Source organism: Camellia sinensis, chromosome 7, assembly GCF_055761805.1.
Source record: "Camellia sinensis isolate YWXY chromosome 7, ASM5576180v1, whole genome shotgun sequence".
Taxonomy (NCBI): domain Eukaryota; kingdom Viridiplantae; phylum Streptophyta; class Magnoliopsida; order Ericales; family Theaceae; genus Camellia; species Camellia sinensis.
This window is the reverse complement of record NC_138967.1, coordinates 177,075,222-177,087,500: the sequence shown is the minus strand read 5'-3', so window position 1 is coordinate 177,087,500 and position 12,279 is coordinate 177,075,222. Positions and strand designations below refer to the sequence as shown.

Here is a 12,279-nt window from a genome sequence, read left to right as displayed (position 1 = left end):
TGTGTCCCAAATCTTCCCCCTAGCTAGTTAACTCAATTTCAAAGACCCTGAACTTGAAACTCCATTAACAAACCCAAAACCACACATTGATCCTCAGTGATACCACCCATAAGACACATAAAACTAACAATAACCAAATGGGCATACACATATTTCATCAGTTATTAGCGTCTTTAACTGACACAGCTTCATTCACGACAGAATACAAAATCAGAGTCATGAAATTCACATGAATTCACGTTTTTACTCCAAACCCATCTTCACTTTCCCGAAAATCAGTGATTCCAATCCAAAAAAAAAAACTAAATTTCATCAATCTAATTGAAACTCTGCAGCAACTATGCAACGATAAAACCCAATGTACATTTGAAAATTGAACCCTAATTTCGCTGTTTGTTGCCGCAAAATTGAGTGAATTGTGAATGAGAGAGTTCTTGAAGAAGTGAGAGAAACAGGGAACGTACCGTTAGAGTGCAATGGATTCGCTGATCTTGAAAATTTGGAGAAGGAACTGAGTTGGGAATTAGGGTTTTTTTTCTGGTGTGGCCTCGGAAGTCGTGTTGGCGAGTTAACTCAGTGAATTAGAAATTAGTGAGTGGAGGGAATTACAGGTGGAGATTGGGCTTTAATGAAGTAGGCCCAATATTTATTGTGAAACAACGGTTGGGCTCAGGTGAAAATTTAAAAAAGAAAAAAAAATTCAAAATCAAAATAAAAATAAAAAAACACTCAAATATCTTTATTATTTATTTTTATCAAATTAGTTACTATTTTTAAAAATAAACCAAACTGAGAAAATGAATACCAAACCTAGATAACAATAAAAAATTTACCCAATTTGTGTATATTCGATGCAAGAAACGTAGAGGAAGACAAAACTGCAACATATACAGTCAGATTTGAATCCAAACAATCATATTTGCTAGGGGTACCTCATTTACTAATCTTTATCTATATTATTTGGAATTGGCTAATCAATTCTCCTCAATTGTTTCTAATAGAATTCATATCATAAATTAATTTTTAAAATAATCAAATCGTTTGTTATGGTTTCAATTAATCCATATTTTCTTCACTTGCTTCTTTTATCACCTGCAAACAACTTTTTTGTCTTAATTATTTTGGTTTGTTATATGGGTTTGTTTCATTAAATTGGTCTTTTAAACAATCACATTTTTTTATCCGATCTCAATCAAAAACATGGTCTGAATCACATAATTAAATGATTAAAAATAATTAAATTTATACTATTATATAAAGTAAACACTAGAGTTTGTATATTTAAATCTTTATTTTGTCTATATGTCAAGTGAAATTTTGGCTACGATACCCTTCATTATTTCTTAAAAATTCACCCATAATCTCATAATCACTTCGAAGTTAATCTAAATAATAATAATTATTAATAATTGTTGCTGGAATTTTAAATTCTTATCTGTGCCAGGTTAAAAAAATAAAATAAAATATTATTTTATTTTATTTATTTATATAACCCACACATTTGCATCAGTAGAAAATGCTAGTTTTAATTTAACAACAATGATAGAGACCACTAATTTTGGATCTCTAAAAAGATCACTAATGACATGGCACTCAATAAAAAAAGAAAAAAATACAACACCAAGGCCAAAACATCAAATCATTCATGGTGGGGCCCACTGCCACATCATTAGTGGTAGCACTAATTAGTGCTCTCACTCATTTTCCTTATTTGAAGGATTGACGAGTTCGGCCCAAACAGTGCACTTGTCCAACCCAAAAGCAAAAACGATCATCGACCCCCAGCCCCTTTTCTCTTAAATGGGTTGAGAACTCTTTGCTGAAAGTTGTTGGCTCAAAACTTTAGGGCCTTTTTTTAATTATAGAACAACCGCATTGAACCCATTAATTGTGAGTTATTATGTAGTCGGTATAGTTTACTCTCTTTCTTTAAAAAATAAAAATAAATTAATAAATAAATTATTTACATGAAACACATGCTTTTATATTAATTATTGGAGATTTTACCTATAAATCATATTTTCCATTACGTTTTACGACTTTTTTTTCTTAATCGATGAAGTTTCATAATATGGACGGAGGGTTGTTGCTATGCCACAAGACACATCATTCCTACTTTGAGGAGCATCATGAATTTTTTCAGATTTATTTTAATAATTTGAATTGTCTATATTGTAGGGTTTTGTTGATATTCATACAAAAAATTAAATCAATCGGGCATTCGTAACCTTATGATCATATCCTAATTATTTTTGAAAAATTATTAAAATCATGTTAACCGTTTATTTTTTAACACATACATGTGATCTTGTTATAATGTTATATATGTCCAATTAACTTGATTTTTTACATGAATGATCTACTCATCAATAAAACTTATAACATAAACGGTTTGAATCATAGAAAGAGACTCGAGATAGTCCCTCAATAGGCCTCATAATAGCCTGCTATGCCTTATGACACAGCACAAATCCCAATTCCCATAATATAAGTTGTTTAGAAGATTAAGGGGTCTTTTGAGAACACACCAAAAAAGTCAGTTTTTTGACTTTTTAATTTTTTTAGCCAAAAAATTCAGCTTTTTTACCCAAAACAACCCAGCTTTTTTACCAAAAAAATCACAAAAAAAAATCAAAAAATCAGCTTTTTACCGACTTCCCAAAACACTACTAAGTCATTTTTTCAAAATTTTAGATATTTATCCTTTTATGTACATGCACAAATTTTTTTTTAAAAAAAAAAAATAGTCAATATACTTATATGATACCTATTATTTTTAAAGATAAATTATAAATACATCTCTTAAAATTTGTTTAAAATACGAATTGTCCCTATAGTTATGGAAATTATATTACACTCCTTAATATTTCTAATTTCATAACAAATAGTTCACTTTATTAATAAATCATCGAGTCAATTAATAATTTTTAATGATGTCATAAATTTATTTCAATTAATAACTTAAATAATTTTATTATTGTATAAAGAAAGCAGTTAAAAATTTTATTTGTCAATTAATTCAATTAAATAAAAAATCATAACAATAAAATATTTGTTATTTTTCAAATCACATATAACGTTACCCATTCCATAGTTTTTTCCCGAATTGCCATGCATTTTTTAAGAAAACGTTGACTTTTTATTTTCTTTCTGTGGACCAAATGAAGAGAAAACATGTATTTATAATGTGCATTCTAATACTTTTGTGCTTAGGAATTAAAAAAAAAAAATCTATTTACATATAAATATTATTGAAAAATAATTTACAGTTGTCTAAAAAGAGCAATGTCAACCATCACCTTCAAAGCAATTGAGGTTACAATAACCAGAAAATTTTGACCAGAAAGTATCCAAGAAATCCAACAAATCCACCCAAGATTGCAAGAATGAGGGGCACTTTGGGAAGAGAGTAAAAAAATCAATTTTTTGATTTTTTAGCTTTTTTAATCAAAAAAAGTCAGCTTTTTCAAACCTAATTTTTTGTCAAAAAAATTACTAAAAAAGTTAAAAAAACTCAAAAAATTAATTTTTTACCATCTCCCTAAAACACAACTGAATTGGGAATGGGCAATAGCTACATGTGGTGTTGGCTTCGCTTTGAAGGCTCCTCCAGTTATTACAGACCGACAAAGATTATTCAATTGTCACTTTTAACTTAAAAGCACACAGTTTCTACTTTCTACATTGACTCCTAAAAAAAAATTGCCAACCCATTAAAGAGGGCGGGGCATTTAATTTGATTTATTTTTTTATTTTTTAAACCGTTAGTAGTCAATAATTTAACGGATAATTACTTAGGATTATTTTGAAAAACAAGTTAAAAGTTAATTTTTTAATTTTTTTTAATTTTTTTTTTAAAAATGTGCTAAAAAGTAAAAAAATAATATAATTTAAAAAAATTAAAAAGCCAAAAGCTAACTTTTAGCTAGCTTGCCAAAATAAGCCTTAGTAAATCAATTAGGTGATGAAATTTTTTTCCACATGGAATATACTAACTTATTTTTATTAAGTAGTTGGGACACAAAAAACAATATACTTATTGTGCCCTTGTTTGGCATGTTGGATTAGGAGACTAAAAAGTTCAAATAGTCACAGAAAGACAAAATAGACTAAAAAGTTAATAAAATAAAATATCATATCAAAATTATAATTATAATTATTTCACTTTTTCTCTCACAATAGTAAAAAAAAAACCATAAAAACTTAATTGTATCAATTTTACTTTTTAATTTTTTATATTACGTAAATTTAATCCAATTCATCACACTTGTCTAACAAAAACCTCATTACACTTGTCTAACATTTCTTCATCAATTTCTCTGTCAAGGCAACCAAATGGGACAACATAGACCACCTCAAATTCTCCTATGATGGAAATGAGGTATTTGGGGACCAATGCATGACTTCTCTTTCGTTTACTTTTCAAAATTTGTGGCGGAAAAATTTATAAATACTAATTTGATAAAAAAAATTCAAAAATCAAAATTTTATTATTTTAATATAATTTTTTTGGCTCGGAAATAATTTTTAAAAACTTAAAATATTTTTTTAGTATTTATTTTTGTCAAGTTAACTTATAATTTTTTAAAACAAATTTCAAAAGAAAAAAGAAAGATTAAAAATAAAATAAAATAAGATGCATTTATTATCTCTAAAATATGCATTACGTGTCACTTTTGATTCTTCAAGATTTAATTTTGTTAGTTTTGTCCTAAGAGCTTTCAATTTAAGTCAATTTAATCTAATTTTTAATGGACAATCTAAATAATCAACAAAATAATGTGTTGCGTAACACTTTCAATTTTGTTACTTTGGTCACAAAACATTGATGAAATGTTATAATATTGAGAGAGAAAATTTACAAAACTGAAACTTTGGTGCATAAAATGACACAACAAGCATTTTTGGTGAGCATAGTTAAAATTTATAATTATTTCATTAATAATTTAAATGACAGTTTTACAAATTGACCAATTTAACTCAAAATGAAAATTTAAGAGATAAAATTGACAAAATTAAAATTTAAAATATAAAAATGACACAAAAGTATAGTTAGGACCACAGATTTAAAAAGATAAGTAATAAATAAGTAAATTATCATATCAATTTCTATCAACACATTTAGTAGTGCCTAAGCACATGTTGCATTATTTACGTAGTGTCCTAAACCAATCACATAGTAAAAAAATATTAAGAATAGAACATGTTAACTCATGTTTATTACATCCTTATAAGATAAAGTATAGCTATCACATAATAATTTTCTCACATGACTACATTTTTTCATTTCAAAAAAAAACATAAATAAAATATACTAATTGACTTCATTCTTGCAGGTATTCCTACCAGAAAGCCATCTCTCCCTGTGGAGAGAATATCAAGCAAGAACAGTGTCATTCTCTCTCTGCTGGGAGTCATGGAGATTGCGATCAATATGAGGCCAGTAACCAAACAAGATGACAAGATTCATAACTACCACAAACCTTCCAATGACTGCTTTGTTCACTTGGAGATACAGTTCAGGTTCTTCCTAAGCTTCTCCCCGGAGGTCGAAGGTGTGCCCGCTTTCAAGAATCCAGCAAAGCCCGGTGTGTCAATGCCTGTTGTTGGAGGTGAATACAAGTACAAAACAACATCGCTTCTCTCTGCGGATTGCAAGTATTGTTTGTTCTCGAGAATTACAAACATTGCAGACACAGAGAATTGAACAGATATGGAATAGTTTGCAGGAAATGAGATTGTGTATGATCTCAAATACTTTCCTAAGAACTCTAAGTATGTAAAAAGATTGTACTACGAAATTTTGAAATAACTATATGATTCAATAGTACATGAGCCGTGAATGTAGACAATCTTGCCGTGTATTTCTTTTCTTGTTTATGATCAATTGATTCATCTTAAGAGTATCTGCAACTGTTTCTTGATGGACAATTGAAAGTTGCTTTATAGAGAATGATGTGTCCTCTGTTCCACGCTAAAGTCCATGCAGTTTCAATTTGTTGGAAGAATATAATTTGTTTCCCCCTTAAAAATAAAAATATGTAGATCAGCAATTTCAAGGTACTGAATCTATTCTCACTAACATTAAAGAAACATATACTGAAACAGAAAATAACAATAATAACAATATGGAAGAGGAAGAAACCATGCAGGAGCATAATTTACATACCAAAACTGATTGTCATGTACATGAACTTTTGGAAAGCTTGGAAACCCCATTTTCCCTATGCATTCCTTAATACAAGAACACATTTTTTCATGGACATTTTTGCCGAGGGCTCTATCCACAAAGATGAAACATTATGCCTTATTTTCTGTCTTTTCTTTCAGAACAAACAGTTTTACAAGTAATATAATCGAAAACCAAATTTGGAACTATGTAAAGATAGCATGGAACATGAGAAGCTATCACTTAAATTTCATTAAAATTGAAACAGTTATGCCGAGCTTGTTGGATCCATTGGCTTCCAGCAATCAATTATAATACATACTCGATCATATTATCACCCCACAAAAAAAAAAAAACAAAACAAAACAAAACAAAAACAGAATAAATAGACCTAACAAATTTATAAGAATAACGTTCCCTTACTTGGGAGATATCCAATCGAGGCCAGGACAACCTAACTTTTTGCAGGACATTCCATGGCTGAGATGAGATCACAAAGACGTGGAATTATATTTCTCATCTACCACGAGGATTTACCAGCTGGGAAAAAACAGCACTCGTGGCAGCATCTTCAGCATCATCATCAGTGCCAGAATTCACCCCATCAACCATACTGACACTGTTGTCGAATGGTTCGAGTGGAGTCAATGGAATTCCCGGGATATGATTCGTGCTGTTATCTTCGGGTTCCATGAGAGCCGATGATGTCTCCTCGAGTTGGAGAGCATACTCTAGGTTCCACAGAACATCCCCCATTGATGGCCTGTCCACTCCGTGCTCAGCCAAACAATTCTCAGCTGTCTCTCCAAATTTCTTAAGCGAAGCCGGATTTACTTTCCCTGCTAAATTTGAGTCCATGATTTGATCCAACATCCCTTTCTTTTGCCAACTCATTGCCCATTCCGCAATATTAACTTGTTCTCTCGGAAGAACAGGGTTCAAAGCCGGTCTTGTGCAGAGAACTTCCATTAGAACCACCCCAAATGAATACACATCGGATTTCTCAGTCAGTTGCTGCCTTCTGAAGTATTCAGGGTCGAGGTATCCGAAACTACCTTTCACCGCAGTACTTACATGTGTCTGATCTAGAGCTGGACCTGTTTTAGACAGACCAAAATCAGCAACTTTGGCCACAAAATTCTCATCCAAGAGTATGTTTGTTGTCTTCACGTCTCGGTGAATTATACTTTGAGCAGCCCCGGTGTGGAGATAATGAAGCCCCCTAGCAGCCCCGATGCAAATCTCAAGCCGTTGCTTCCATGAGAGAGATGGGAGATCTGTTCCATAAAGATGGCTTCTGAGAGGCCCATTCGCCATATACTCGTAAACCAATATCATTTCCGATCGTTCATCACAATACCCAATAAGAGAAACCAAGTGACGGTGTCGGAGCTTGGACAGCATTTCGATCTCGGTTCGGAATTCCGCAAGACCTTGTTCGGATCTTGGGTTTCCTCGCTTCACTGCCACTTTAGTCCCATCTTCTAGGGTCCCTTTGTAGACTCTACCAAAACCGCCAACACCAAGAAGCAAGCTCTCATCGAATTTGTTTGTCGCATCCATAATTTCTTGGAATGTGAAGAACCGGCCAAGATTAGATGAAGTTAATGAGATACAGCTTGCTGTTCCACTCTTCTGAGAAGTTGTTGACATTTTTGTCATGGTTAGAGAGTTTCCATATAAGGGTAGAGGAAGCCATGTATGCCCCTGGTGAGCAGTCTTTGATCTTTGGGACACCAAGCAACAACAACACAAACCGACAAGTGCCACAGCAGCTAAAGCTCCGGCAATGGAACCGATTATAATGCCTATCTTGCTCTTTGTTGAGGGTGATACAGGGCGGAGAATCTCAACAGGTAAGAACCCATCTAAACTTCTGGCTTCGTTACTAACCTTCATGATTTCCAAACCATTCATAATTGCATCTGGGATGTCAGCCTCTGAATCTGGACCAACACTAATGGTCAAAGTATTTGAATTAGAGGAAGCATTGGAAACAAAATCTTTGTAGTAAGGCACGCTCAAATCACTCGTTAATGAAGATAGATCCATACTCGGAAAAGCAATATCAGAGTTTATGTATACGTTGAACACAAGACTGTTCAGAGACTTGCTCACAATATCACAGAAATGGGTCCTGATGAAATAGGTGAAATTTGGATCAACAGGGAAGACCCAAGTTATGTTGAAGTTTCCATTAGGTACATTCGAATCCCCCATGGTTTCAGCGGTGGCATAAACCCAATTTGGTGCCACCTCAGGAGTGACCGCACTTTTGTACCTTATGTCCGCAGGACTAACTGAATAATTCACAGCAGAGCCGTTCACGTGAAGGTATTTGGCATCATTTTCCCAAGTTCTTCCCAGAGTATCATTCTGAGGAGTGAGTAACGGACCGCCCATGTTCAATCGGTAAACAGTTTCAAGGGCATGCTCTGAAAGGCCACTAAAAGGAGCAGATGGGGATACAGCTAGTGCCTGATCAGGGATCAACTCATCTGGGATAGAGACAACTTCAATCGCGTTGACAAATGCAACTGAGTTGTTTGATGGAATGAAAGTAAGGATCAAGTTATCCGAAGTCACATTGACTGCAAACTCCTTAAACAAATAAGAACCGTTATAGTTCTTGAAAGTGAAGTTGTTCAAGAGCACAAAATTTTCAGTGATTACAGTTATGGAAGCAGAAGTTAAGTTCTGGCCCGAGTTTGGAAGAGGGCAAAAATAGAGTCGGACCCAGTGCCTACCTTGTTGATTGATATCGAATTTGTAAGACCCGGTGCTTGGAAAAATTCGAGCAGATTGACAGACTGGAAAAGGGACACTAGAATTGGAGGTAACAACAATAGAATTGCCTTGGGTTTTCAATGCCATCGAAGATTGCACTGAATCAGGAATATAAGTCTGACCTAAGAAGGTAACATTTTGTGAAGATCCACATGCAATCAAGTAGGTATCAACAGGGGCGAATAAGGCAGATGATTCATGAAACATAGAAACAAAGAGGACAACAGCTACAACCAGAGGTACCCACTTTACCAGTTTCATCTTCACCATTTTAGGCTATCTCAAAAAGGAAGATATCATCAACTGCCCAATGCCCCCACTGCCTCCAATTCTGAACCCAAAAAAAGAAATGGTTTAGTCAGACCCAAAATCACAAACAATGGGTAGTTTCAGTGCAACAAGATTTCTAAATCTCAAATTCACAATACCCCAACTTTTACCAAAACCCAAATGTTGCAGACCCAAATCCCCAAAACTCAAGCCCAAAACCCTTGTATTTAAAGCACCAGATCTATGTCTATCTAAAGCAATGTGACAATATACAAGAGCAAAAAAAATGTAAAAAAATGAAAAACATGAACTACAGATTGAAGCTTTGTGACATGAAACAGACCCGAAAAAAAAAAAAAGTCAAAAGTTTCTCAGTGGCATTACCTCAAACAGAAAGAGCGCAGAATGCTTGGTATAAGCCGTAGATTGAAATGGGTATTCGTATGAAGCTGAGAGAGAGAGAGAGAGAGAGGAAAACACAAACCCAAACCCAAACCCAAACCCAGCTCAAGATTACATCAATGCCACCATTGAACACCAATCAGTTGGGTGCTTTTTCAGTGCAACTCCAACAAACAGCTCTTTCCAGGCTGTTGATTATGCTGTCAATTTACACAGAGAGAGAGAGAGAGAGACGAAAGAAAGAGAAAGAAAATGGTGGGACCAGAAGAAGGGAAGGGGAGACACATGAAATGAAACAAGTACAGTGTCCCAAATCAAACCCCCCCGCCTAATGAAAACAGCTGTTGTCGATAGGAAATTGTAGTTCGATTTCGAAACACAGGTATCTCATCAAAAGAAAGTAAAATATATAGTTTTTTTTTTTTATTATTGTTACGTAGTTTTCTGCCATTTTTCGCGCACGAAGAGATTGTTTGAAATAATTTAAATTGATGTATTTTTTAACTTTTTATTAAAAAGTAATGTAACTTAAAAAAATATATATTACAGTAAATTACGTCATATAAATAATAGTAGGTGGACTTTTTTTGGAAAAAGAGTTATAAGTCAAAAATAAATTTTTAATTTATTTTAAATTAAATCACCTCTTTATGTATTTTATATATTTTAAAAAAAAATTATAAATTTATAAAACCAACTTTTAACGAATTTTTTTTAAAATAACCCGTGTCAGTAACGTTAAGGTTTTATGTTAGCTGGAAAAAAGCAAATCTAAAGAAAGGAAGTAGACCATTAAACCTATGCCTCAAGCCAGTTGGCCAACGTTTAATAGTCTTGAGAGAAGAGTCCATGAAAGTTCAGCAATTGAGCTTTATTTGTAAATTATGTATTTATCTGCTCTTTTTTTTGTTTGAGAAGATAATAAAAATACAAAGAAGACTTGCTTTGCTGGGACTGTCGATCTTTGGGGTCTACTTTTAGTGAGATTCGGAGGTGCAGAGTTAACGGCGTTAGTTGACGGAAGCAACTCCCAACTGATGAGTTTGTTCAGACAGAGCCCACATGCGGTTGCAACTTTGCAACTAATCATCTCATCTAATAAATTACAAGGGAAATTACTTATCAGTACATTTTTTATAAAAATAATTACAGATTCTTATTAAATTTAATTAATACTAATAATTAACGTTCTAAAAAAATTTAATAAATTTATAATTATTTTTTTAAAATATACTAAAGTATAATTTGTCCAAATTACAATAACCTCTCTTGAGATCAATTTTTGTATGGGTAAATTACGGTAAACTCTTTTAAATTATGATTTATTTGTATTTTGTCATCCTAAATTTAAAAACGCAATAGTTAACTACCTTAAATTGTTATCATATTACTCTTAACACATTCAATTAGGATTCTATTCTCGGATTTAAATAAAATCAAGTCATTTGTGAAATACACGACACATTTATTATTTTTTAGAATAATAAAATCCTTTATCAAATTTTTTTTATAAATAATACATTTATCTAGTGATCCCACTTTGTCTCCATTATTTTATTGATAAAGTACAAATAGAATAACCAAATAAGAATATTATTATCTTAAAAATTTAGTAAATGTATCGTGTGCTTTATATGTGATTTGATTTTGTGTAAATTCCTAATATAATCCCAATAGAATCGATTAAGTGTAACAAGATAATTTTTTGAAGTAATTAATTGTTAGATTTTGAAATTCAATAGAACAAAATACCAATGTTCAGTGTGTTTGATTTTAATTTTCTGAATTCAGTTTTTTGAAAACTAAGTTTTTTGTTTTTCGTATTTTTTAGTTTTTAGTTAATATTTTTTAAATTTTAAGTATTTTTTTTACTTTTTTGAATGCACCTTACTTAGATATATCTAAATAGTAAAATATTTGTGAAAAAATATTTTAAAAAATTAATAAATACACAAAATACGAAAAATATATTGATTTTTTTTGTATTTTTTGATATTTAGTGTATTTTTAAAATATTTTTCACAAATATTATACTTTTTAAGCGTATTTATATTAGGTGTGTCTAAAAATTAAAAAAAATTACTTAAAATATTTAAAAAAATCGTTGAAATATTAAAATATGAAAAATAAAAAAGTAGAATTTTCTGAAAATCATTTTCTAAAAACTGGAACCAAACAAGCTGAATATGAGTCTTATTTTAAGAAGATTTACTATTATTTATTTATTTTGTAATAAGTTATTTAATCCAATTACTCTAACTTTATTACATTGAGGTCAATTTTGTAATAAGTTATAATGTCAATTTTATTTATAAAAATATGTATATATATATGACCATTTTTCATAGACAATTTTTCTAAATCCACCTCAAGTACTAGATCTAAAAGTCAAGTAATACTCCCCAATGATTTAATGCAAAGAGATCAATCGAGCTCATTCTCTCAGGACGGAAGTAGGATTTTATTACCGAAAGAGTCAAACGAAAAATAATTTTTTTGGATAAATTACACTAACACTCCTTAAGATTTATGTTTATTACACCTCCCCCTCACATTTGGAAAATTACACTGACCTTTCTGTTAATTTAATTTTATATATGATGATCATTACGATGAGGGGGAACTGTTATGTAACTTTAAACTTTAGAGGG

General features: G+C 31.7%; 2 protein-coding genes across 3 annotated transcripts in view; both read right to left on the bottom strand.

The window, feature by feature from the left end:
• Positions 1 to 615, bottom strand: part of LDL2 (LSD1-like2) — a 13,472-nt gene extending 12,857 nt beyond the window's left edge. The window contains exon 1 of one of the 2 annotated variants that reach the window (XR_014336468.1): positions 1 to 575. This exon is cut by the window's left edge and continues 1,537 nt beyond it. The gene's annotated coding sequence lies outside the window, so the exon portion shown is untranslated. The other variant, XM_028260807.2, reaches the window with a different exon arrangement.
• A 5,753-nt stretch (positions 616 to 6,368) lies between these two features.
• Positions 6,369 to 10,088, bottom strand: LOC114314325 (receptor-like protein kinase THESEUS 1). Its single transcript, XM_028260806.2, has 2 exons — positions 9,611 to 10,088; positions 6,369 to 9,287 (listed from the first exon to the last, which is right to left on the bottom strand). The coding sequence occupies exon 2, from the start codon at positions 9,224 to 9,226 to the stop codon at positions 6,686 to 6,688; it is 2,541 nt and encodes an 846-aa protein (XP_028116607.2). The 5' UTR covers positions 9,227 to 9,287; positions 9,611 to 10,088; the 3' UTR covers positions 6,369 to 6,685.
• Positions 10,089 to 12,279: the final 2,191 nt, after the last annotated feature.

What these genes read in the sequence shown, in the direction of transcription:
- LOC114314325 (XM_028260806.2), bottom strand. Translation starts at nt 9,226, where the DNA reads ATGGTGAAGATGAAACTGGTAAAGTGGGTACCTCTGGTTGTAGCTGTT.